This window comes from Monodon monoceros, unplaced genomic scaffold (assembly GCF_005190385.1).
Source record: "Monodon monoceros isolate NGI ecotype Baffin Bay Population unplaced genomic scaffold, NGI_Narwhal_1 Super_Scaffold_14, whole genome shotgun sequence".
In the NCBI taxonomy this organism is placed as follows: domain Eukaryota; kingdom Metazoa; phylum Chordata; class Mammalia; order Artiodactyla; family Monodontidae; genus Monodon; species Monodon monoceros.
The window spans coordinates 63,030,781-63,058,722 of record NW_021703770.1 but is presented as its reverse complement, the minus strand read 5'-3'; the positions used below and the strand labels follow the sequence as shown (position 1 = coordinate 63,058,722).

The window sequence follows — 27,942 nt, the reverse complement described above, 5'->3', positions numbered from 1 at the left end:
CCCGTCTCTGGTGTCTGCCCTGTGGCTTGCACCTGTCTCTGGAGCAAGCGGTGCTCTGAATCTCCTCTCCTTGCGCACCCCAAAACAATGGTCTCTTGCCTCTTAGGCAGTTCCAGACTTTTTCCCGGACTCCCTCCCGGCTAGCTGTGGTGCACTAGCCCCCTTCAGGCTGTGTTCACGCAGCCAACCCCAGTTCTCTCCCTGCGATCCGACTTCCGAAGCCCGAGCCTCAGCTCCCAGCCCCGCCCGCCCCGGCGGGTGAGCAGACAAGCCTCTTGGGCTGGTGAGTGCCGGTCGGCCCTGATCCTCTGTGCGGGAATCTCTCCGCTTTGCCCTCTGCACCGCTGCTGCTGTGCTCTCTTCCATGGCTCCAAAGCTTCCCCCCCTCCGCCACCCGCAGTCTCGTCTCAGCCCACGAAGGGACTTCCTAGTGTGTCGAAGCTTTTCCTCCTTCACAGCTCCCTCCCAGAGGTGCAGGTCCCATCCCTATTCTTTTGTCTCTGTTTTGCTTTTTTCTTTTGCCCTACCCAGGTGCGTGGGGAGTTTCTTGCCTTTTGGGAAGTCTGAGGTCTTCTGCCAGCGTTCCGTAGGTGTTCTGTAGGAGTTGTTCCACATATAGACATATTTCTGATGTATTTGTGGAGAGGTAGGCGATCTCCACGTCTTACTCCTCCGCCATCTTGAAGGTCCTCCTCCTTTATCTATACTTCTTATTTCATAATCTCATTGCAGCTGCAAGAGAATATGAATATGCATGGAGAGTGACAACTTCAATTTTTTTACTGTTATGTATGTTAATACACATTTCTGCCTCTCATTCATGTCCATATATATGTATATATATGTTGTGTTTATATATGTGTATATATACATTTGTGTGTTTATATGTGTATAAATAATATATATGAAGTTTGAGTTTAGCTTCGCAAAGAACATATACAAAATTTTTAAAAGAATAGAAGACAGTGTAAGTTAGAAATTACCTTTACCTACTTAACAGAGATAATTACCAAATGTTTGATATTTATTTTGAGCAGAAAAATGATTTTTATTTATTTTTAGACTGGTTAAAGCTTGTTTCTTGCATATGTGGTCATATTTGGTACTGTTTAATACATTTACTAATAAGATTGCACTAGCTGTGGAGAAATTGTGTTATAAAATCACATGAAAAGTACATTTACTTGTTTTCACAGCACTGGAGAGCATGGAAGGATATTATTACAGAGACAATGTTTTGGTGGAAGAATTTCAAGCCCAAATAAATGCAGCCTCCCTGGAAAAGGTAAAACAGTACAACCAGAAGCTCAGGTATGTTATTGTTCAATTAACAGAAGAGTTTCCGGTTTTAACAAGAACAGATGAATAAAGCTTTTGATGTTATTCATTGTGTTAGATGATGGATGATGATATTTCTTTTGATATAAAGTCCTCTTATTTAGGGTTTAATGTTTCAGATATTCCAAGGGGTACACTTCTTGCAAATAAAGTAGAAAAAATTTTTTAACCTTTTCATGCTGTTGTCTTAATTTCTGAAGAAGATCAAGAGATTAATTATTTAGTAGACCATTTCCAGGATAAAAAGCATTGCTTTATAGTGGTGTCTCCGGGCTTCCCTGGTGGCGCAGTGGTTGAGAATCTGCCTGCTAATGCAGGGGACACGGGTTTGAGCCCTGGTCTGGGAGGATCCCACATGCCACGGAGCAACTAGGCCCGTGAGCCACAACTACTGAGCCTGTGCTTCTGGAGCCTGTGCTCCGCAACAAGAGAGGCCACGACAGTGAGAGGCCCGCGCACCACGATGAAGAGTGGCCCCCGCTTGCCACAAGAGAAAGCCCTCGCACAGAAACGAAGACCCAACACAGCAAAAATAAATAAATTAATATAGTGGTGTCTCCTAGGAGGTTCAGTGGATTAAAGGTAAAATAGGTTCCTTTATGTACCATTAAACAGCAGGCACCCTGACACCAAGAGATGAATATGTTTAACATGGAAGATATGAAAAAAAACGGTACTACTTGATATTGGAAAAAGTATCTACTTTCAGATAATATTACATTTTATTGTTTTTTCCTCTAAAAATAATCTTGCTGGTATTATGATCAATGGAAGGGAAAAATTAACACAGTAAGTGAAAGGGAAATGTATTATAATTTAGAAGCTTCAATTTTTAACCAATTATTAGCATATATAGTTCCCTTTTATGTTACTGTGTTAACAGGTCACCTTTTAAAATTACTAACCGATTATGGCTTTTATTTTTAAAAGAAAAATACATTTGTTCTACCGTAGGCCTTAGTAACTCAAAAATACTGTTGTGATTTTTTTTTTTTTTTTTTTTGGTTTTGTCTTCGATATGGCTAAACCGTGAAGATAAATTAACTCCTAAAAGTCCTGGTGTGTGGAGGTGTTGGTTATTGTGATTACCACCGGGTCCACTTTTTTTCACTTTGAATGCACTACCCCCTTACCCTCGCCTCACACAAACCTGTCCCTTTTCCTAGGTTCTTTATTTCATACCATCATTTTGTCATCTTCTCAAGTTCTCAGCCTCAAACCCCCAATATCTGTTTGATTTCTCATTTTCTTTTGCTCTTAAAATGTAGTTGGAGATCCTGATGATTCTGACTAGAATATCTCTTAGACTGCCCTAGTTTTATTACCTTGTCTAGATCACTATTTCTCAAAGACATATAATGGACTGACCCCTTTCACAGAAAAAAAAAAAACTGAAAAGTGAATTCTTCAATACTGTGTCTCCTAAGAAATACTGACTTAAGAAGATCAGTCGCATCTTGTGAACATCTCTCATTTGAGTACCGTTAGCACAAAAGAAAAGTTTTGCCTTCATAACTGATAAAATATATTCTTAGGTTATCTTTCAAATAAGGATACAAAATGAAAGCATTTATATAGAACATGTGGGCCCTGAGAATACATCCCCAGAGTTCAGTTGGAGAAAATGGGTCTGGACCATTGCCATAGCATACTAAACAATCTCCCGTCTCTAAGAACCAGTGTTGTTCTCATCTATTTAGGATTTTGCTTCCAGATAATAATTTTAAACCATGTGTCTTCCCACGTCACTCTTCTGCTCAAAGCATTTAGTGATTTCTTATTTCCCCCAAAAGGAGTCACAAGCTCCTTAGCCTGGCAGTCAAGGTCTTTTATGACTTGGTCTAAGACTTCCTTTCTCTTCCTGTGCGCCAGCCAGGCCGTACTCTCCTCGTTTCTAACCATACCCTCGCCTGTCCTTCTTCCCTGACTTTCCACACACTTCACTTAGCATCTGCTTCCTGTCTCCAAATGTCTATAAAGCTACTATTTATATGAGTCAATGTCCAACTCTAAGATAGTGTCCTTCATAAAATACTTTTCTTCTATTATTGGGCTGGGATGAGGCCCCGGCATCCAATTTTGTAGAAGTCCCCTGGGAGATTCTAATGTGTTGCTAGAATTGAAAACCAGTTCCCTAGATCAGGGGAGTCAAAGTATGATCCTCAGACCAGCAGCATCAGTATCATTTGCAAACTTGTTAAAAAAATCTCCTGGGTGGGCCCAGCAGTGTGTGTTGGGACAGGCCTTCCGGGTGATTTTCATCAACTCACACTCAAATTTCAGAGTCACTGCCTGAGGCTAAATGAATGTCAGATTTCCCTTCCAGTCTTCCATTTTAATACTTCATTTTACTTTATGGCTATTGTAGAATTCAGTTCTTCTTCCTGATGGTACAGTTACTGTGTACAGATTCCTTACCTTCTTTATTCTGTTGTAAGCTCTTTTGAGATGAGGGTTAAGTTTATCTTACTGTTTCCCATTGTGTTTATCAAAGTATTTTGCATAGGAAGCTCTCCATGAGTATATGTTTAGTTGCATTAAATTATCTAGCTATAACTAACAGAGAGAAGCAGGGGATGAGGCATAGCTTTCACATGCCTGTGGATCTTTTTTTTAAACAGAAATATATGCTCATATATAACAGGTACATGAAAAGATGTTTAAGATACTTTGTTAAGAAAAACAGCCTGTGTGCATTAATTGCATGCTATCCTCTTCACATAAGAAAACATTTTAATGTATCTTTCCTGAAGAAAGCAGTTTTAAAAGTACAGACTCCTCCGTACAAAGTGTGTGCCTTTGTCAGCAATTACCAGCTATATATCCTTCTTGATGCATATTAGATTTCCTTTGCACAGGAAGACAATTATCTTCCTCTTTACTCCCAGTAATGCCTTCTCTTCCTGCTGATTTCTTGAATGAGGGTGTTAATTTCTCCCTTAATTTTTCCTGTTACTTGTAACCACAAAGACTCAGAGATTGCTTTTGAACAATCTGTTCTTGGTCTTCCGAGCCAAAGGCTGACATTGACCATTTCTTTAAAGGAGCTCTTAATGTCCGCCTTAAAAAAAAATAGCCCTCAGGTGTTGCTAGTTCCTCACAGCCCCAGAGCCTTTCTAACACTTTCACTGAAAACCGTTTCATTCTGGATGTTACTTTACTAATTAGACATCAGAAAAGGCCTTACAACAAGCAAACGTAAGGAAATAAGAAATCACTAAATGCTTTGAGTGGAAGAGTGACATGGTAAGACACATGGTTTAAAATTATTATCTGGAAGCAAACATACAAAGGCCTTACAACAAACAAACATAAATAGGCTAATATTTTATTGGAAAGCATTGTTTAGATTACAAGTTTCAGAAACCAAACTCAAACTGGCATAAACAAAATAATGGATTGGCTTATTTAACAGGTATGTCCAGGGGATATGGCTGCTTCAGGCACAGCTGGATCCAGGGCTATGCGTCTTCAAGATACTCTTTCTCTCCCTGTCTCTTCTTGGTACTCCTTTCCTCTGTGGGCTTCATTTTCAGGCAGACTTGTTTCACATTTGGGTAAAGATGGTCACTACAGACCAGTGTTGCATTCAAAGAAGAAGAGAAGGTGCCCCCTCCATCCCTCCCACCCCCAACAACTAAAGGTTCCAGCAAAGGACCTGGTCTTATTAGCCAGACCTGAGTCATGTGCCTGTTCGTAGGTGGGCTTAGCATCACAGAAGAACAATGGGCTGTCACAAAAAGCACAGGGTGGGGGCTTCCCTGGTGGCGCAGTGGTTGAGAGTCCGCCTGCCGATGTAGGGGACGAGGGTTCGTGCCCCAATCTGGGGGGAATCCCACATGCCGCGAGCCCGTGAGCGCGTCCAGAGCCTGTGCTCCGCAACGGGAGAGGCCGCGGCAGTGAGAGGCCCGCGTACCGCAAAAAAAAAAAAAAAACACAGGGTAAGAGTACTGGACAAGCTGAAATAATGGATTCCACTTCAGTTACAGAGGTTTCTTCAGAACAGCAAAGAATAGGTGGAAATAATTTGCTACTTAAAAAAAAATATAATGTAGCCATAATACCTACCAATTTTTAAGAACATGTTAGAAGTCAGTAACAATACTAGGTAAGTTATCTGGATTATTTAATAAGCCAGTGAGTTCCATATTATCATTTCCATTTTAAAGAGAAGTTACACAAGTTTACCCAGATAAGAAATGGTGAAACCAGGATTTAAATCAAAGACGTTTTTCTCTTTAAAGTCCATAAGTTTTGTACTGTATTTGGCCATCTCACTGAATGGAGTGAACATTATACACTACAAACCAGTTTTCTGTTACGAAGGTTTGGTGCCAGATATTATCAAATGCCTCCAATTGCTCTGATTCCGTACCATTTCTTCACTGAATGTTCATGAGGTTTCCATTCTTGTGAGAACGGGCAAGACAAAAAAATGAGCAAATCAATCCATAAACAACATATTACAGATAGTGAAAAGTGCAATGAAGAAAATCTAAAACTAGTTTCTATAGTAAGAGGTTGGTCATTTAGAGCAGGTGGTTAGGAAGGACTTAAATATTAGGTGGTATTTCTTTTTCTTTTTTTTTTTTGGTCATGTAGCGTGGCATGCAGGACCTTAGTTCCCCGACCAGGGATCGAACCCGTGCCCCCTGCACTGGAAGCGAGGAGTCTTAACCACTGGACCACCAGGGAAGTCCCTTAGGTGGTATTTGAAAGGAACCTGAATCACAGCAAGATGGCCTTGCCAGAGTATGGGGGAAGATCTTTCCCAAAGCAGAGAATTGACGCATACAGGTCATGGCAATAGCTTATCATGTGTGAGGAAGACAGAGGTGGCCAGGGTGATCCTAGCACATTGAGAAGGATGCTAGGTGTTGAGAGAAATGTGTAGGGGTCTGATTATGTAGGGCTGTAGGCCATTGTGGAGGTTCGGATTTTATTGTAAGGAAAGAAGCCATTGGAACGGATTTTATTGAATTCCTGCTGTCCAATTATATCTCATGCATCTGTTGCAAATAAAAATTCAACTGGTTGAAGTCTTCAGAAAGCAGTAGTGAAGCATGCCGAGGCCAGCTGGCTGTTCTGAGAGTTTCTCCTCCAGTCTCCAGGGGAATTCAGATGAGGTTGTGCACCTGGGGGACTCTTTGCCACGTGCGTCAGAGCCCTGACACTGGTTGCCTGCAGACACCCTGGGTTAGTTGTTACCCCCAGTGAACAGGATCGAGCCAGCAGAAATGTCTTACAGCTGTTTCTAAAATATATCCTCCTGTGTCAAGTCAGGTAAAGTTCTTGATAGATTTCCTTCAGACTCTTAAGAAGTCCAGCATGTAAATGTCTAACTCAGAAATTCTAACCAAGGAATTCTGGAGGATGGGCATTCTTATTCCCTACCTTCACCATCCTCATGCTATTTTATTCTCTCTTTTCTAACTGAGGCTTTCCTTTGTATTTCCTCTGTCCATGAGCCATCATCCCCGTTAGCCTCATTTTTTCCTACCTTACGTAAATGTAATTTATCATTACCAAACCCTTTCATTTTAATGTATCCTATTTATTGGCAGAAGGCATCACTGCATGGTGACTAATGAGATAAATGTAAATGTGAATAATATTCCTCATATTAAAGTACTCCTTTCAGTTCGAGGGGTCTAGCTTAGCTTTTTACACATATTATTTTCAGTATAAAGTCAACGTTAAAAAGAAAAATCAAAAGGAAACAAGTTGTATAATTAGTTACTGAGACTTTATTATTTTGGTAAAGCTTCATACTGAATTTTTTTTTAAAATAAATCTATTTATTTATTTATTTAGTTTTGGCTGTGTTGGGTCTTTGGTTCTGTGTGTGGGCTTTCTCTAGTTGCGGCGAGCGGGGGCCACTCTTCATTGCGGTGCGCGGGCCTGTCACTGTTGCAGCCTCTCTTGTTGTGGAGCACAAGCTCCAGACGCGCAGGCTCAGTAGTTGTGGCTCACGGGCATGTGGGATCTTCCCAGACCAGGGCTCGAACCTGTGTCCCCTGCTTTGGCAGGCAGATTCTCAACCACTGCGCCACCAGGGAAGCCCATACTGAATTTTTTAGGGCTTATGATTTGGGATATCTAAATGTAAATTCATCATCTTTACAGAAAGCAGACAAATAAATTATTCAAAGCATATATTCCCTTAAGGTGTGCCTTTTTTGATAAAGAATGGCACATTTTCTTTAAAGAAAGTTTCAAAAAGCCAAAATATATTTTATGTAACAAATAGAAAGAAGATAGACATTTTATTTATGTTAACAAGAAATGCTACACAAATATCAATCTCAGAGTCATATATTTGAACAATTTTTTCAACTGAGAATTGTCTGGCCAGAAATATGTATGTGTTTTGGCCATTCCCGTGATAGCACCTCTGTGAAATGTGTCACTTCTCTCTACCTCTGGAGGGAAAAAAAGTGAGTATGTTCTCCTGGCATGAGACAGATATGAAGAATGGCATGGACTTACTACCATTTCATGTCTTTACAACTATCAACCAGCATAAGAAAGTCAAGAACAGCAGGACATCAGCCTTTCAATCCAATCTGCGATCCTAGGCACGTTCCCAAGCAAAACTTGGGTCCCCTTGCCTAATCCAAAGTAAAGCCAATCCACTGACACTGGGTTGTGGTCAAGGAGAATCAAGGAGAGTTCAGCATTTTATGCAGGCACCAAGCAAGGAGTCCAGGCAGCTAATGCTCAAAAGGCCCGAACTCCCCGATGGCTTTCACAGACAGGTTTTTTAAAGGTAGGGTGAGGGAGAGGCTTGCAGGGTGTGTGATCAGTTCATGGACATTCTTCTGATTGGTTGGTGGTGAGGTAATTGGGAGTCGACATCATCAACCTTCTGGTTCCAACCTGTCTGGGGTCTGGTGCTTGTGCTTGTGGTCAGCATACAGTGAAGTTCTTCCAGCTGGTGGGGGTTTCAGTATCTGCAAAACAGCTTAAGGATATGGTTCAGAGTATTCTCTGTAGCTCTTGAGGAGGAGCTAAAGACACTTGACTTTATTTAATGGCTAAACAATTTTTATTTTGTCTTGCTTGGCTGTTTTCCTTTGTTTCTGCATTTTCTCACTTCTCTGATTAAATTTATTCTTTGGAACTTGGGGAAGGCCTTGGAGGCCTTTTCTACAAGCAAGAGGCAGATGGAGGACATGGTTGGGGGCAGGAGTCTGTCCCCCAAAGGCCCTATAGGGTCCTGCTCTGTTACAGGTACATCCTCCATCCCATCTCTTTCTTCCGTCAGAGTCTTCAATTCATAACACGCTTTCCTGTTCCTTGTTTTGATAGCAAACAGTATACCCACGTTTGAAACAGAAAATTTTGCTTCTGTTGACGAGGAGCTGTGGAAGCTACCTTAAATCAACAAGAGTATGAACTTAGTAAAATCTGAGAGCGAGCAAGAGAGACAGAGAGAAGATCAATTAAAATACAGATAATGCCTTTGTCCTTCAATTGTTTCTCTTTATAAAGGTGCAGATTTTAGAGTTATTCTTTTTTAATTAATTGGAAACATTCCAGATGCATAGTTATCTCCTCTAGAGCAGTTTTATATTTGCTTTCCATCCTATCTTTCAGCCGAATTCCATTTTTTATACCTTAAGATACAACCACATTTCTGTTTCTCGAAGACTAGCTGTAAACTAAATATGTATATTCAATTTATTTCTGCTTTCAGATTAGGAGTATGGAGTTTTCAGAGTTGTACTTTTTTTTTTTTTTAACGTGGGAAGTGATTCTTCAATAGAAGGAGAAAACAACTAAATCCACAAAGAATTTGAATTTGTTTACAATGCTTAAAAGTGTACAAGGTTTCTTTCCTATATCTGACATATATAAAGGATCTATATTTACAAAATAGAATTATACTTCAGTGTCATATTCTTGCACAATATAAAATTAAAGGAATTGCTGGATACTTGTATTTGACAAACCCTTCACCCCCACCAAGTATCAGGGACATGAATGAATTATTTGAGGAAGTGACTCTTTCTCTGAAAGAGAGGTTGGAGTTACAGTGTTTAAGGGAGAGGGGATGGGAGATAAAGTTGTGGGGAAGCGGGTATTTTCCAGCAGAGAGAATAGTATGTATGAAAATCCTAAAGTGGGGAGGAGAAAGATGAAGTGGTCCAGAGGCTGGAATTCAGGAGAAAGAGGGGCATGAAACAAATATAGGAACAGAATCAATATGCCCTCGTTTACCATCAGCTCTTCCTCAGCTTCTTTCAACCCAGTTCATTCAGGACACACTCCAGCCCTATTTCCTTGTGCCGAAAGAGTATAATTATTTAGGACCCATCTCAAAATTGTCTTCCTGTAGGAAGCCTTCAGGTATAGCCTTATCTGGAATTACTTGGGTTTCTTCCTTAAACCTCTTTGAAAGCCTCTTTGTTTTCATTTGTTTGATTTTGATTTGTGGGCTATTTACCTGCCTATGTATATATGAGGGCAGCCAGGTCCTAGTTCCCCACAGTGTTTGGTACATAGTAAGTACCGTAAAAATAGTTGAATTTAATTGGAAATCAGATTAATTGCAATGTATTGGTCTTCTTTGGGTGGGGTATTTTATTGAATTTATTCCAGTATCCAGTCTGCTTCATTTTCTATTCAGAAGATTCTGGGCCATTTGAATGGTACAGATGCTGACTCTGTTGGAGACCTCTTCCGAGAAAATTCATCAGCATAGCCAAGGTTCATACATTTCACATGAGACAAGATCAGGCAAAGCTGAAATTATAGTGGCACTTTTGAGAGCAACATATCTCTTCTTTATTTGAAAAATGCTATAATTCCATTAAACGTTGCCACCATTACTTTCTGAAAATATGATATAGTTGCCTATGTATTTATGCATATAATCTCATTTAATTATCTGAACTGTACTTATTTCTGTCTGAATTCAAACTAATCCGTTTGCCCTTGAGAAGTTGTAATTATGTCTAATATTTATTTTACTTTTACATTAAAGGAATTTTTAATTCAATTTTTAAGATAAGGGCAACAAAAGAGATTAGAATGACTTAACTCTGAGTTTTCACATTTTTGTGATAAGTCCACTGTGATGATGTTTATCAAGGATGAATAGATTTTCTGGCTGACAAATAGAAGCAAGTAAAATCGTCTTCAATAAGAAACATTTGAAGAGAATTATCTCTCTGCAAGCTAAGGAAAGCTATTGTTTTCACCAAAGCAAAGGGAAGATCAAAGTACCTTGTGTTCCGAATTTCCCAAAGGATAAATTAGAGCTGGAAGTATCAAAGAGAAAATAAGCACACCCTGAAGAATCAGTTAGAGAAATACACTCTGAGGAAAAATGGTCCGTGCTTATGGAAGCAAGACTGATTCTTATTTTTAACTCTGCTGACTTTTCTAGCTGATCATGAGGACAGTCAGTCTTTAAAAAATATATTCAAAGCATCCTAGTCAAGCTCTTTTAGTGAATATTTTTTCCTATTGCTTTTGTTCGGTTCCTTTTTGCTGACATTTCAAACTTCTTTGGTTTGGTGGATGGACCATGGAAAGTGAGTGAATCACAAATTATCCTTTCAAAACTTTACCCCTTCACCAGTCAGGAAATTTAGCCTGGGCCCAGAGCTTTTGAGAGAAAAGACATAATTGTAACATAGAAGAAATTAATATGGATTTATTGAAAATCATAATTTATGTGAAGAGTAAGAGCCTTATGTTTGTAAATTAGCTGTCTAGTTATATAGACCACCCAACTTCAACTGAGGGCAAAGTTCTATCTTACATAGGTTCAAGTTGGTGAAGTTCTGTCGGTCATTCAGGAAGAAAATCAAACACATCTTTGCTTGGCTTCTGGTAATTTCAGCCACAAGGACTTCAGTTTCCATTGCTTTAACCAATTCCTTCCCATCTTTCTTGGTACACCTCAAAATCCATCCTCCCTGAGAGGGCTTCCCACCTCCCTAAGGCTAGTCTTTTTTCCTTATTTTCCCTTTTTAGACATCTGTTATAATATTTACCACATTATGCTTTATATTCTTTTTATATGTATCTGTTTCTCCTTTTCACCTTGTCTTTCTCTTTTTGGTTTACCCGTTGCTGATAAGGTAGCTATTAATAGGTGATTAATGAATGCTTGTATGTAGATGATTTGGGGCAAACCAGAACACAGCACATCAACAGTAGTGGGGTCCTGACTGACCTCATGATGATTTCCAACAGAATGTCTGGTGAATGGTGTGGGCTCTGATGTCAGTATTGAATGGGTTTGGAAATATTCCCTATGTCTCAGCAGTATTTATTGTGCACCTGTATGCAATTGCAGAAATGTGTACAGTATTGGGGATACAGAGATGAGTTAGACAACATGACCTTGTGAATCTGAAAGGTAAGGAAGAGTTGATGTGGTGAACAGGTAATTTTGAAATTCTCTGCTAACCATCATGGTGGTTACAGGATGCCCAGGGAGCGTAGAAGGGGATCACTTAGGAGAGACCGAGGATGGGGGAGTTCAGACAGATGACTGCTGGCGGGCCAGATGCAGGACAGGAGACAGGCTGTTTCAGTGGGAGGGAGTGATAAGAGCAAAGGCATTGCAGAACCGTGACAGGTGAGGACAGGCAGAAAGGACGCAGGAGGGGGGTGGGCAGGCGCAGGCCACGGGGGACCTCAGATGCCCGCCGGCTGAGGAGCTTAGGCTGAAGCCTTGTAAGTGACACTATTCACTTGTGAGTTCTCAGCGGCGAGGGAGCAACACATTTTTAACTGAGCAGCCTTGGGGATACCACTGAGGACCAGTTAGGGGTGAGGACAAGACTAGAGTCAGAAAGACTAGGAAGCTTTTAAAATAGTTCAGGCAAGTGATAATAAAAACCCTATGCAGATAGAAATGGAGATGGAGAAGAAGGCATAGATTTTAGAAATATATGAGAACTAGGGGAAAAAAATCTTCTCCACTAAATGCATGGTATGTTGAGAGGGAGACACAGACATACAGGTTTGGGTGCCTGGATTATTCTCTGATATCGTGAGGAAACAAGCGGAGAAGCTCCTTTGGGGTTGTAGTGCAAGATACTGAATTGAATTGGATTTGAGATGTGAGACTGACATCCAAGAGTCTCGGTCCAGTAGGCTGGAGTCATTCACATAGAGATCAGACGTAGCTAAAGCCAAAATAAGGCATGAAACTTCCCGGGTGGTAACACCTCACATACAGAGAGGGTCGGTGAATTGCTCAAATGCAGGCATCCGGCAGTGATGACACCAAGCCTCTCAAACTAGCTATTTCCAGCTCCACAGCACTCACTTTTTTTTTTTTTTAACATCTGTATTGGAGTATAATTGCTTTACAAGAGTGTGTTAGTTTCTGCTGTATAACAAAGTGAATCAGCTATACATATACATACATCCCCATATCCCCTCCCTCTTGCGTCTCCCTCCCACCCTCCCTATCCCACCCCTCTAGGTGGTCACAAAGCACCAAGCTGATCTCCCTGTCACAACACTCACTTTTATTACAGCACTCCACTACTTCTCTGAAGTAGGGAATGATCCCAGTATTAATGTGTTTGGCTTGGGGAAGTGATTTAATGCAACTTTAATCACTTACAATAAAAGCGTTAAGTACAACACAAATATGTAAAACCTTTGAAGAAAATGGGAATTTCAAAGGACAAGGAAGAATTCTGATTTGTTGTTTCTGAAAAGGGGTAGTTTCATAGCTGTAGGACTAGAAAAGAAGCTATGACCAAAGACCAGAGTAGAAGTAAAAGGGGCTGAAATAGTTGGAGTCTTATTGTTACTTGGAAATGAAAGAAATTATGTCTGGAGTCTGACTGTGAATCAAACTCACTAATGTATTTCTTTTTGCCCTCATAATGAAGGCACCTCATAGGATATTACACGTTGTCAGGGAAGGGGAATTCACGTGCATAAATTTTAAATGTCATCAGCATGCATTATCAGCCATGGTCTTTGCATCAAATCCCAAAATAAAGTATTGAAATATATACTAAGTAATATTAGATATAATAATATAATTTAATTATATAATAATGACACACTATAATTAAATATAAAATATCTTAGTAGAATAAAAGTGAACTCAATAGGATATTTTCTTTTAAGCCTAGTCAATATTGACATGTTCATCATGCAAAATTAAAAACCTATAGTTCTGTTCCATTCATAGCATATTTCATACAATTGTGTACACATTAATAAGTTAAAAGCTTCTTAGAGGTGCTTCCATTGATATAAACTTTGAACTTCATCTTGATACTTGAGAAATCAGTGAAGTCAGATGTAACACCAGACACATTCAGAAAACACAGAAAAAAAATGAACAAATCCCTTCCTAGTCTAAAGGAGAAGCATTTTTAGTAGATCTAATGTGATGCTCATTGCATTTCTTATGAGCTAAGTAAGAGAAAACAGAAATATGCTTAATAGACCAAGTTACATTTAGGTCAAGGGAAAATTTTTTTTTCAGTTGGTTTACAATTTGTACAGTGATATAAATGCGAAAAACCAGAAGGTTAATGATCTGGAATTGCCTGCTGCAGTAATATACTAGAGGAGGGAAAGTTGGTCACACTTGGATTCCAGTCCCCACTCTTGCATTGACTAGTGGTCTGACTTGGGGCAATTTCTCAATATCTGAGCCTTGATTTCCTTATTTGTCCAGTGGAGCTAAGTGATGCCTCATAGGCTGACAGGAGTGTTAGCTGAGAGGAGGCTTGTACAGTCCTCAGTATTTGCCTAGCATAAGGGGTAGCTGATCACAAAGACTTGTACCTGAAGGTGAGCTTCATGGATGGTGGATTTTGTGGGTTTCCTGCAGAGCAACTTACTTGGAGAATAAAATTAGTATCAAGGGCTTCCCAGGGTACTCAGTGTTGGAGCAGGTGACCTCACTGCCCAGTGGGGAAGACAGAGGGAATCTACATAAAATAACTCTTCAAGATGGAGCTGGAAGAGTTTTATTTGTACACAGAGATACTCCTGAAAGCAACCTAGATGCTTCATTCGATTTCACACCAGAAAAACTATAAAAGAGGCAATTGTGAAAAACTATCCAGAAGGATGTACAGCCCCAGCTATGCTTCCAGGCCTGGATTTAGCCCAAAGACAGAAACGGTGATTGCCCAACTGCTATGAGCAAAGCAGAAGAAGGCTTCCACATACCTCCAATGACAGTATTAGAAGCAATAACTTTTTATACAATTTGTAATTAAAAGCTAAATGGAAGGTATCACATTCAGCTCTGTTCTACACTACCTCGAATGCTCCCAGATTCTTTGGGCAATTAGTAAAGTATTGCCATTGAGGTCATTTTTGTTATTTTGCAAAATCAAAATTAAAGTTATGAGAGAAATAGTGATTCCCCATATTCAACATCTTTATGTATACTTTGAACAAACACTGCATATACCAATATTGAAAGTTTTAAATGTGAGAAATGAGTAGTTTCTTGTTTGGTAACTAATCTAGGTTGGGATGGCAGCCTAGCTTACAGGGGAAAATGCGCCTCTAAACTCTTTCAATGCTTGTTTTAATAACCCGTAACCCTCCTAATAGAAGAAAACCAGTCTCACAGAGATATATATTCACAGGAAGGGAAGATTTAAACACAATTTCTTAACAAAAATAAAATGAAATTGTATTGTCATCCATAAATTATGGATAAATTCTACCAATTTGATTTCTCTCATATAGTTAATTATATTAAACCATCAATTTTTAAAATTCTGATTGACAAAGTGACAGTAGAGATAAGTTGTAAATAAAAACAAATGTTTATGTTTGATTTCAGTTTTTATACCCTTTTGGTTTATGGTTGACAAACTAACCTTCAGATATCACTTATCGCCCTGTAGCCCTCCTGTGCGTGTCTCTTCTGCAGCTCACGCCACGTCCGACTTACTGGACTGATCAATTTCCTATTCAATAACAAAAGTACTGTTAATTATTTGCATGTTGAGGCAATATAAATTGTTATGCAATTTCTGAATTCTTGGGAACAAGTTCTTTACTTAAGTCTGAGAACCACATTTTGAGAGGTACTAAGCTAGACCACATAGGCTAGAATTTAAAGTAAACAATTGCTGGTGAGAGATGTCGCTTTGGTCTTTCATATATGTGTGCGTGTTCCCTAAACAGAGGTGGCAATTGGAAGGTGAACTGAGAGCAGATTCTGAAGCGGGGAGAGCAAGCTTGTCTCACGTCTGGGTGAAGAAATGTCTTTGAAAACCACATAGGGAACAGGGCTGCCTATAGTAGAAACGCAGATGTGGGAAGAGCCAGCATTAGGAATCGCTGTTTTCCCACACAGAAAGGCTTCTGGAGTCGGGTTTTTCAGACTTTCACCAGGGAAGAAAGACAGATTCTCACCACCCCTCGTGTGTGCTAGAGTGCAAGCTTCCTGAGGGAAGGAGCTTTGTCTCTGCTCATTGCCGCATTCCTAAAACAGAACATGGCTTTATACCTAAATAGTTGCTTAAAGAGTATTGAAGTAATTGAGTGAAAGTATTAGAACACGCCCTCATATCCATAGTGTAGGGTTAGTATTTCTTATTATTCTCAAGTCCCTGTTGCTGAATGCTACAAGGATTTCAGGAAGGTTAGACTGTTTTATCAACAGTCAGGACAATGGAAGAATCTTGTAAGTCTTACATCATTTGCCTCGTCATTTATATCTACAACAACATAGCGGAATCCATGATAAATAAAGGGTGAGGCACCCTCTCCCTCCCTCTCCTTCTTCCTCCCCCCTTCCTTCCCTGTCGTCCGCCCCCCACCCCCCCCCCCCCCCGTGTCTGTCCCTCTCTTCTCTATCACCTCCTCCCCCCCCTTGTTCCTTCTTTACCTTTTCATTCACTCATTCATTCATTCAACTGTTGTTTAGATCTGCTGAGTCATCACCCAACTGCCATTTCTCATGCCTTCGCCTCTCTGGAGGGAAGTAAGAAGCTTTGCAGAGACTTAAGTTCCACGATCTAAATGGACAACTTCTATTCTCACTCCTAAATTTTCCTTATGCCTTAAAGACCCTTCATTCCCTTTGCCTAGTACCTATTTTTCTTTTAACATCTTTATCGGGGTATAATTGCTTTACAATGGTGTGTTAGTTTCTGCTTTATAACAAAGTGAATCAGCTATACATATACATATGTTCCCATATCTCTTCCCTCTTGCACCTCCCTCCCTCCCACCCTCCCTATCCCACCCTTCTAGGTGGTCACAAAGCACGGAGCTGATCTCCCTGTGCTATGCGGCTGCTTCCCACTAGCTATCTACCTTACATTTGGTAGTGTATATATGTCCATGCCTCTCTTTCACTTTGTCACAGCTTACCCTACCCCCTCCCCATATCCTCAAGTCCGTTCTCTAGTAGGTCTGTGTCTTTATTCCCGTCTTGCCCCTAGGTTCTTCATGACCTTTTTTTTTTTTTTTCCCTTAGATTCCATACATATGTGTTAGCGTGCGGTATTTCTGTTTCTCTTTCTGACTTACTTCACTGTTTGTCCTAATGTGTTCACTGATGTGCTTTTCTAACACTCTGCTAATAACCCTTTTTAGATCACTCATCACGCTGGATTTTAATTACCTATTTATCGTCCTCACTCTCAAACATAAATTCTTTGCAGGTAAACACTGTCTTTTTTTCACCTTTTATCCCAGTGCCTGGTACTGTGCCTGGCTTGTAAAGTATTTATTTATTGAACACATAAGTAAACACACAAATCCAGAGCTTAGAGATGCACAGATCTGAGTCCCTGAGAGGAAAAAAAGATGACCCAGGAGAGGGTTCAGAGGGAGAATAGTGAGGTGAGGCAGAATCAGATGCTGAAGGGGCAGGTCAGGAAGAGGAGCCCATGGAAGAGGCAGAAAGGCAAAGTTAAGGAATTGTGTGGGAACCAACAAGGCACCAGCCCAATGTCAAAAGACTTAGTGGATAGAGAATGTGAAGGAGTGGGTGATCAAGAGTGCATCTGTAAGAAGAGATTCAGAAAATAACACCTGGAAAATGTCCACTGGATTTGGCATTAATAGGGAGAACGGTGTGAGTAGTGTGATGGGTGGAGATCTGACTGCGGTCAGCTAAGGGGAGTGGTTCAGAGGTTTGGAAGGAGAATTACCGAGGTAGACTTTTTTGGGAGAAATTTGGACTGGAAGAGGAAGGACGTTATTGGACAGTGTCTAAAAGATACATGGATAGATGAAGACGTACTTACTTTTTTATTAACTTTTCATTTAATATTGGAGTAGACTTGATCAACAATGTTGTGTGAGTTTCAGGTGTACCGCAAAGTGATTCAGTTATACATATACATGCATCTATTCTTTTTCAAATTCTTTTCCCATTTAGGTTGTTACATAATATTGAGCAGCGTTCCCTGTGCTATATAGTAGGTCCTTGTTTGTTATCCTTTTTAAATATAGCAGTGTGTACATGTCAATCCCAAACTCCCTAACTATCCCTCCCCTCCACTTCTCCCCCCGGTGACCATAAGTTCGTTCTCTAAGTCTGTGAGTCTGTTTCTGTTTTGTAAATAAGTTCATTTGTATCATTTATTTTTATTTTTATTTTTTATTTTTTTTTAGACTCCGCATAGAGGCAGTATCATACAATATTTCTCTTTCTCTGTCTGACTTACTTCACTCAGTTTACATTTTTATTAGAATGCACTTGATCAAACTTACAGTTCTTTGCAGGAGGACTCAGTAGTGGACGACTTGATTTCTTGTCTATCCGTGACGATTTTCACTTTTCCTTAATGATTCATTTAACAAGTATTTACTGAGCAACTGCTTTGGCTCAGGCAATATTCTAGGTGCTAGGCATACAGTGGTAACATGGTGTAGCCCCTGCCCTCACAGAGATCATGTTCAATTCCAAATAGTTCTTTAAAACTTACCTGTGATCTGTTTGCTCATCTGAGGAATGAAATTACAAAGAAGAAGTCCCGAGGGACCTTCAATTTCTTAATGTATTTTCACTTACCATACTCACTATTTCTGAATTCTGCTAATGACATCTTTCAGATGTCTGTATGTCAGTATTTCTAGTCATATTACAATTTCCCAAGCCTTCCTTCTGAAGCAGATGTGTGCAGTTTTTTACGAGATGAGACTCATTTTTGAATTGTCTGCCTTAATATCTTAGAAGACAGTGATAGTTCCACACTGCTTCAGCAGATCTTAATTAAACACTTTCAGAGTTCAAAATAGGGCAGTGACCCGGTTTGTCTTTTTCAGACAGTTAATATTTTTCCATTTTAAGTAAGGTTCATAAGCAAAATAGTGAGAGTGTATGTTTGCTTTGTGATGGGGAAAATTTACTATGCTTGGCAATATTTTTCTTGACCAACAGCTATTTGTGATAGATGATTTCTAATACTTTTGGACACAGACTCTTTCTTGAAAGAAGGCACTTTCTTCTTGGAAATGGTTTAGACCTGTTATTCAGCAGGAATTTTAGGAAAGTTAATTATTCGTTTATTTATTCAACCAGAATGTATTGAATACTCACAGTGTGCGTGGCACTGTGTAAGGTGATAAAGTAATAAAGGTACACTGTACATTGTCTCTGTCTACAAGGTGCTTATAGTTTAGTGGGGGAAAGAAACATGTAAACAAAGCCTTTCAGATCACAACAATAGGTACTGATGTGTAGGGATGCAGTAGCTGCTGGGGTCCATGGAAGAGCCACTGACTCTGAAGATCCTTAGGAAGTTTGAGAGAGATGGTGTTGTTAAAGATGGGTCTTAAAGAATGAATAATACTGGGGTAGTGACAGCAGCAAGATGGTAGTTTAGTAGTTTCCAATGCTCCTCCCCTCACAAAAACATCAATTTGAACAACTATCTATTAATAAAAATGACTTCATAAGAGCTAAGGATTCTAGGTGAAGGATTACAGCACCTGAATGGAGCACATAAATAAGAAAGGATGCATTGAAGAGGATAGCAGAGGCCATTTCACAGTATCCCCATCACCCCTCCCTCAAGTCTGGCCATCCCAGTGTGGAGAGAGGCACCCTCCCTCTGGGGGAAGGAGAGTGACGTGAGCACCCATCTTCCCTGTGGACCCCAGCACCAGTCTAGCCCCCATGGCCCCAGGATCCAGGTGGGCTCCTGCAGACCCAAGTACCAGGCTGGTCCCTGTAGACCCAAACACCAAGCCTGTCCACTTGCTGACCCAGGCACGAGACCTGCCTGCCTACAGATTCCACCAGATGGCTCCAGCAGAATTTCTCTGGGGACTGACTGGTGAAAAGCTTTTCCTGCTGAAGCCAGTCAGTAAAGACTGGAAGAGTTGCCTCTTACTTCCAGTGCATAGACACCAACACAAGAGCACAAGGATCATGAATAATCAAGGAAACATGTCATCACCAAAGGAAAAAAAAGCTTCAATAACTGACTCTAAAAAAATGGAGATCTATAAACCTCCTGACAAAGAATTCAGAAGGATTCTCAAAGAAATACAGTGAAATATAAGAAAACACAGACAACTAAATTAGGAAAACAGTGAAGGAACAAAATGAGATGTCCAACAAAGGAATAGAAACCATTTAAAAAACCCAAACAAATATCCTGAAGTTGAGGAATACAATGACTGAACTGCAGAATTTAATAGAGAACTTCAACAACAAATTCAACCAAGAAGAAGAGAAAAATCAGTGAACTTGAAGACAGGATACTTGAAATTATCCAGTCAGAGGAACAAAAAGAAAAAATAAAGGGAAACAGTGAAGAAAGCTTACATGAATTATGGGATACCATTAAGAGAAACAACCTACATATTACTGGAGCCCCAGAAAGAGAAGAGAGGACGAAAGGGGCAGGATGGTTTTTTAAAGAAATAATAGCTGATAACTTCTCAAATCTGGGTAGGAATTTGGACATCCAAGTTCATGAATTTGTAGGTCTCCAAAAAGTTTCAACCCAGGAAGTTCTTCTCCAAGACACATTATAATAAAATTGTCTAAACTCAAAGACAAAGAGAGAATTTTTAAAACAGCAAAGGAAAAAAATTGCTCAGATACAAGAGAACCCCCATGAGGCTATCAGCAGATTTCTTAGCAGAAACCTTATGGCCAGGACAGAGCGAGATGAACCTGGAGGACATTATGCTCCATGAAATAAGCCAGACAGAGAAAAACAAATACCGTATAATATCACTTATATGTGGAATCTGGAAAAACAGAAGAAGAAGAAGAAGAAGAAGTTGAACTCAGAGAAACAGAGTAGAATAGGGAGGTGGGGGAAATAGGACGATGTTGGTCAGAGGGTACAGATTTCCAGTTATGTAGGATGAATGAGTCTAGAGAGCTTATGTACCGGCATGTTGTCTATACTTGATGATACTGTATTGAACCCTGGAAGCATGCTAAGAGAGTAGAATCCAGGAAATTTTACATGCACAAAAAATGGTAACTGTGTGAGGTAATGATATGCTAATGAGCTTGACTCTAGTACTCATTGCATTATGTGTTTCAGATCATCTTATTCTGTACCTTAAATATATACAATTTTTATTTAAAAAATTTAAAAATGTTAAGTAATGAATAAAAATGATGATAATGATTGCTAATATTGAGTAATTTGCTATGTGTCAAGTATTGTACTAAGGGCCTTGGATTTTGCCACTTAAAGGAAATCACAGCTTTTTATAGGTTCTAGTGTAAAAGTATAATAGCCAAGAGTTAGGCATTTAACATCTAAATGTGATAGTACTTAATCATGTTTATTTTTGTCTTTTCTTATTTAGAACTGAACAAGAATTTTGCTGTATCATTTCTGCTAGTCATTTATAGGTAAAACAGCATTCCTGTGAGTCTTGCAAGAGACCTTATGAATATTTTTCTCTTAATCATAGTTGTCTTTCACCAAGGAGGGAATATTGAAATGCCCTTCCTCCCTTTTTTTTTTTTTTTTTTTTTTTTTTTATGGTACGCGGGCCTCTTACTGTTGTGGCCTCTCCCGCCGCGGAGCACAGGCTCCGGACGCACAGGCTCAGCGGCCATGGCTCACAGGCCCAGCCGCTCCGTGGCATGTGGGATCTTCCCGGACCGGGGCACGAACCCGTGTCCCCTGCATCGGCAGGCGGACTCTCAACCACTGGGCCACCAGGGAAGCCCCTCCCTATTTTTAAGTTCTGATGATTGTTAAATCCTTTAAGTATTGTGCTTCAGTGTTAATTGAGATGTAGCCTAATATTTATAAACTTAAGAAGAACCCTTCCTACAAAGAGTTCTTTTTCAAATGTGCATAATAATTTTATCTATTTTAAAAATTAACATATTTAATATATTTCTTTTTCTCTATTAGGTCGCACATATATTTAGTTGCTTGACAGTGTGGAAACCCCAATTCCTTTATAGCTCTCATAAAATAAAACTCAATTCAGTTCAGTACTACATCAAGTATTAGTTGCAGGCTATGAGTCAGGCACTGTCTTGGGTATGGGATCACAAAATTTTTAAAAATGGGGCCAGATAGGGTCAGGGGATAAAGAGGTACAAACTATCATGTATAAAATAAATAAGCTACAAGGATATATTGTACAACACAGGGAATATAGCCAATATTTTATAATAACTCTAAATGGAATATAACCTTTAAAAATTGTCAATCACTGTGTTGTACACCTGTAACATATAATATTGTACATCCACTATATCACAATTTAAAAACAGCATGAACATTAAAAAAATTGATCCTTACTCAGAAAAAAGGGGTCTTGGACTTCCCTGGTGGCGCAGTGGTTAAGAATCCGCCTGCCAGTGCAGGGGACACAAGTTCGGGCCCTGGTCTGGGAAGATCCCACATGCCGCGGAGCAACTAAGCCTGTGCACCACAACTACTGAGCCTGCGCTCTAGAGCCCGAGAGCCACAACTATGGAAGCCCACGCACCTAGAGCCTGTGCTCTGCAACAAGAGAAGCCACCTCAATGAGAAGCCCGCACACCGCAACGAAGAGTAGCCCCTGCTCGCCACAACTAGAGAAAGCCCGTGCACAGCAATGAAGACCCAACACAGCCAAAAATAAATAAATAAATAAATTTTTATTTAAAAAAAAGCAAACCACCTAGAAGGGTGGGGTAGGGAGGGTGGGAGGGAGACGCAAGAGGGAGGGGATATGGGGATTATATGTATACGTATAGCTGATTCACTTTGTTATACAGCAGAAACTAACACAACATTGTAAAGCAATTCTACTCCAATAAAGATGTTAAAAGAAAAAAGGGTCTCTGCCCACTGAGAGTATGCAATTTAGCAGAGTGGACAGAATGAGTGCAACTTGGTGTCATACAGTGAGATAAATTTGTTTCAGTGGGGAGGTTCTCAAGAAGATGTCATATTTGAGCAGGGTGTTGCAGGATCAGTGGAATTTTGCCAAGCAGAGGAGGTGAGAGGCCATTCCAGGCAGAGAGAGTAACACGAGAGAAGGTGGAGAGATTTTCATGTGGATGGTATGTTAAGAGGACTCGAACTTGAACATGGCAGGCTGAAGAGGTGAGAGATGGGACGGGAAGTTTGTTGCTGAATTGTTAAGAGAGGCCTTGAATACCCCAGGTGTAGACTTTGGGTGCTGGGAGAATTTGAAGGTCTTTAAGCAAGTTAATGAAATGCTCATATCTGTGCTTTATAAAGGTAATTTTGAAGGCCGACTGGAGTCAAGTAAGGAATACACAGAAAGATGTGCAGAAGGCACTGACCTGTCAACTTCTTGTCAGTTGAGCCATTTATAAGACTTTTATGAGTTTAAACCTAAAAAAGCATCCTTTAATATGGGCATGCCACACTTTCTGGAAACATAATTGTTATTAAATTAAATAGAATTAGTTTAAAAATAGAAATATTCCTTGACTTTATGGTTTTTCCTGGGTGTAATGAGATTTTTAAAAATATAATTAAACTTTATTCTTGGGAAGGATTTCCTATTTTTAAGGATTTGCTTTTTCTGTCCATTTTCACGAAGATTGTGTTCTGTAATGGCTGGGCCTGGTGTTGCCATTGGGAAATCTGTTTATATGCAGAATTTTAACAGTAGATGGTGCCTATGGTGGTATGTACATGTTGCAGGTGCAGGAAAGGAATATCACCCTAGAGGACTCATGAAAAGAGCAAAATTCCTCGTGGAGTAAAGGAGAGTTTGGGAAGCAGAGAAGAGGATTTTAATCCAGTCAACTCACTGAGTGAAGGTTGTCAAAAAGGAGAAGAGTGGGGCTTCCCTGGTGGCGCAGTTGTTGGGAGTCTGCCTGCCGATGCAGGGGACACGGGTTCGTGCCCCGGTCCGGGAACATCCCACATGCCGCGGAGCGGCTGGGCCCGTGAGCCATGGCCGCTGAGCCTGCGCGTCCGGAGCCTGTGCTCCGCAACGGGAGAGGCCACAACAGTGAGAGGCCCGCGTACCGCAAAAAAAAAAAAAAAAAAAAAAGGAGAAGAGTGAAATTGGGTTATCAACAGCAGTAGGGAGGAGTGGGGTACGTCTCCACCGTCTCTGACACCATAATTCTGTTTTCAGTGCCTAAGAGAAATCTCAGAGGAATTTTTTTTTTTTTTATAATGTGAGAAAGTCTTGCTCTCTGTGGTCACACATGTTGTCTTGTTAACCTTCCAGGAATTTTTTTTCCCTCAAGTAGAAATGGAGCTCTTAATTGATAACAGGCAGTTTTGTAACAACACCTATAACCCTAGGTGCTCTGTTTTTGACAAGCCAAAAGACAAATTTATCCAAGCAAATCCAAGTCTATCTCATTATTCAGAGTTTCTCTTCATGTAACTTTAAATAAAGCCTAGTCCAGAGAAGTCAGGCTAATGTTTATGGACACAGAAGGTGGGTGGGATGAAGGGACAAATCAACATTCTCCTACCTACTTACTCATCATGTATTCTTTGCCCATATGTAGGCACAGGTTGAACCTGTCCGGTGATTCTCCTTTATACAAAAGATCGGTGTATCTTAATGAGATTTTCTGTGGAATTTTTTTTTCCTAACTTAAGTGCTATGATAGTCAAATGCAGTTTAACAGTAATACTCAATGAAACAGTCACACCTATAGTCGACTGCTGTACCACTGTAATAATGGCATATATAACCATGTCTATGGTTAATGTCCATAATTGACCATTGTCATAGCTCCTTTTTGAAATGCAGAGTAAACGCTAAAATCCCAAAGCTACCTGATACAGTTTAGAATATTTAGGGGTAGGACATGATATTAGGAGAAGTATATATGAGTCTGGCTAAGTGAGAAATTTCCATAAATTATTATAAATATAGAGATGATCTCATAAGCAATGATCTGGAGAAGAAACAAGAATATAGTAGAGACCTGAGCTGAATACTATAGTTTGTTCCTCCTTATTTATAAAACACCAGTGGCTCTTATGCCTTAATCACCTATCTTAGAAATTGGATATCCTCCAGCATGCCCAGAAAAAGCAAAAAGAAGTGCCAAATGAGATTGCCAAATGCCAATCACTTTTGTCATTGATTTAACCTCTGAGTATCTCCTATGACAAAATTAATATGTTTAAATTTTATATCAGGTCAGGCTGTTGTGTGGTCTCTCTTTATGTAAAAACCTGACCATTCCTGGAGCATCAGCCTGACCCTATAGAGCTATGACCCTAATTCTTTACTTGTTGGAGAAATCATTTTCCTAATTCTTGTTAGTATCAATACATTAACTTGCACAGCTCTCCATAAACTAATCTCGATGTTCTCCAAACTCATTTTCTTTCTCTCCTGGCAAACATCGATTCCCTATGTCCATTGCCATGGTCTTGTTACGAATGCTGAACTAGTCTTTTCATTTCTAGGGTCTCTTGCATCTCTAATTTCCCTAAATTGTCATATCTTATGGGTCATGTACTTCTTTCCATTTATTCTTACTTTTTTACGGGTAGCAAAGTTTTTACTGTGCAGTGCTTCTCTACTGCTGAACAAATTCATTACGATTCCTTAGTTTGGTATTTAATTTCCTCACAATATGGATCCAGCCCACTTACCCAGCACTTTCTCTCCCTGCCTTACATGAACCTGCTCTTTGGCCAGCCTGGCTCCATCTATTGCTCTTTCTGTTCTGTTGTTTATGGCGTTTCCTCCACTTGAAATGCTGTTTTCCCATTTTGACCTGTCCCATCCATCCGTCAAAATCCAACTCATGTACCATATGCTTATGTGGCCTTCCTTCTTCCTCATGTGGGTGTATCGCAATAACTTTATGGACCTTTTAAGGTACCTATCACTTTCTGCCCTGCATTCTAGATACCTGTGTATTTGCCTTTGCGGCTAGATTGTATGAGATATTTTCCCAAGATTTGTTCCATTGTAGTTACTATTTAATTTGGATATATCTATACCACTATTTATTGTAACATGACATTATCACCTCTTTCATTGGTATTTTATTCTATAGGGACTAAATGGAAAATATCATAATATATCCATTTTATATGGCAGGGTTCATTTACAAGTTGTGACAACAAAGCCTGATGTATGCCTGCATGAAAGGAAACTTACTGTTCCTCCTACATAAAGTAGCAGGAGTGCTTTCAAAATGGTCTTAATAAGATTTGCTGTATTGAGACAGAGAACCATGACTTCATTCTTACTAACCTCAGAAACATAATAAACCACAGTCAGTTTTGGCCTTAATCCAGTTTTACCATTAACTCTCTTGTAAATTTTGATTAAGGGGTATTGCAGGACTTTTGTAATTAAGGGAACTGCATTAGAAATTTATTCCCTGTGAGAATTTATTTGTCATATTCTGAAAAATACTGAAGTCCTATGAATGCTTGTAAACCTTAGGGATGGTAAAATACATGGCTGAACAACCATTTTTCTGAGGGGGGAGTACCCAAAACTAGTTGAAGGCTCAAGTCCAAATTTTTGTTTTGTTTTTGTTGTTTTTGTTTTTGCGGTGCGCAGGCCTCTCACTGTTGTGGCCTCTTCCGTTGCGGAGCACGGGCTCCGGACGTGCAGGCTCAGCGGCCATGGCTCGCGGGACCAGCCGCTCCGCGGCATGTGGGATCTTCCCGGACCGGGGCACGAACCCATGTCCCCTGCATTGGCAGGGGGACTCTTAACCACTGCGCCAGCAGGGAAGCCCTAATTTTTATTTTAACAAATAATTGATTGAATTAAAATATTTCTTGGCTGTGTAAATTTCACAGGAGTCACAAAGAAGCTGTTTTTCATGGTTCTATTCTCTAGATGTCATCAGCCCATAGATATATTTTATAATAATCTGTTGCTTTCTATAATCATGGATTAACAAATATTAACTACTTTCACAAGTCTGGATCAGCCAATACATTTAACTCTGAACTTGTTAGGCTTTTATCTTCTAAAAGTATTTTGAATGGTGCAGTTATATCATTAGATGCTTTTTCTATTTTAGTTTTGCTCTATAGCAGCTTAGAAAAGACAAGATTCTTTCTGAATAAGGGTTTAACTTGATGTGAGCATTTATACATTTTAAATCTATAAAAATTTTTAATTTTAGTTTTCTGTTGGCTCGCTTCATCAAATATGTTTTTTTTTCTTTAAAGATTTTGTCCCAAGGAAAATTTGAAGATTTCTTCCAAGTCAGTTTAAGTGACTATAGCGGGATTAGATCAACATGATCATGCTCTAAACGGGCTGAATCAGTGACAACTTTTTTTTTTTAAAGGAACATCTCTTTCAGAAAGCAGGAAGAGGGCTCAGTGTGGCCTGCTGTAGTGGTAGGTTTCTAGAGTGACGTTTTCCTCAGGTGGTGTTGATGATATGGACTGCTTTTACAGAATATATTTCTTCCCCATCTATTCAAGGTATAGAAGAACTGCAGTTTTTACAACCAGTGCACCTGATTAAGCCATTTAACTGACACTCTCCTTTTCTTTAACCTAAAAACGTTCTTTTCTTTTTAGACTTGAACTCTGTACACTGATGGAATTATGTAGATTCCAAATATCTACTTTAATTTTCATTTTTTACATGTATCATAAAATATTCTAGATGACCTCAGGGGAAAGCAGAAGGTTTTGGCCTTATTTTACTCCTGGCTATGGATAAAAATGTTCCCAGAGTCCCCTCCTACTGTGCACACATGAATAGTGATTATTATTGTCTATTGCATGAGTCCTATTTGCTCACCACAGTACTGAGCACTTCATATGCACTGATTCATCTTCAACATTATGCTACCTATATATTAGACAATTTTACTATCCATTGTAAAAATGAGGGACTTGAGGCCACATGAGGCTAAATAATTTGTCCATGGACTTGCATACTCTTTTTAACCACATTACTTTCTCTACCAAGCACACTTGAGGAAAAGCGTGAGGACATCTGATCGGTATTCTCTCTGTGGGTTCCAGCTGTGAAGCATCCTCTCTGTTCCAAGCGTATAGCAATGCTAGACAAAAGATGAAAACAGAAAATGCAGGAGTCGCAGCTGAGCTCATAATTTATCATCTCAGTGGCCCACAAATGGAGCGGGAATTCAAGTGCTGATTTGTAAGCTGTGTTGAGGCCTCTGGCCTCCTGGGCTCTGCAGGTGGACAAGGGGCCGGTACAACTTGTGCAGGGAAATGAGAAATTAAAGTCATC

At 39.8% G+C, this 27,942-nt stretch overlaps 1 protein-coding gene across 1 annotated transcript in view; it reads left to right on the top strand.

Moving 5' to 3' along the window:
* PREX2 (phosphatidylinositol-3,4,5-trisphosphate dependent Rac exchange factor 2) overlaps positions 1-27,942 on the top strand; it is a 284,317-nt gene that overhangs the window by 210,177 nt on the left and 46,198 nt on the right. The window contains exon 35 of the mRNA XM_029223229.1: positions 1,197-1,311. Coding sequence (XP_029079062.1) covers positions 1,197-1,311 — 115 coding nt within the window. The remainder of the gene's footprint in view (positions 1-1,196; positions 1,312-27,942) is intronic.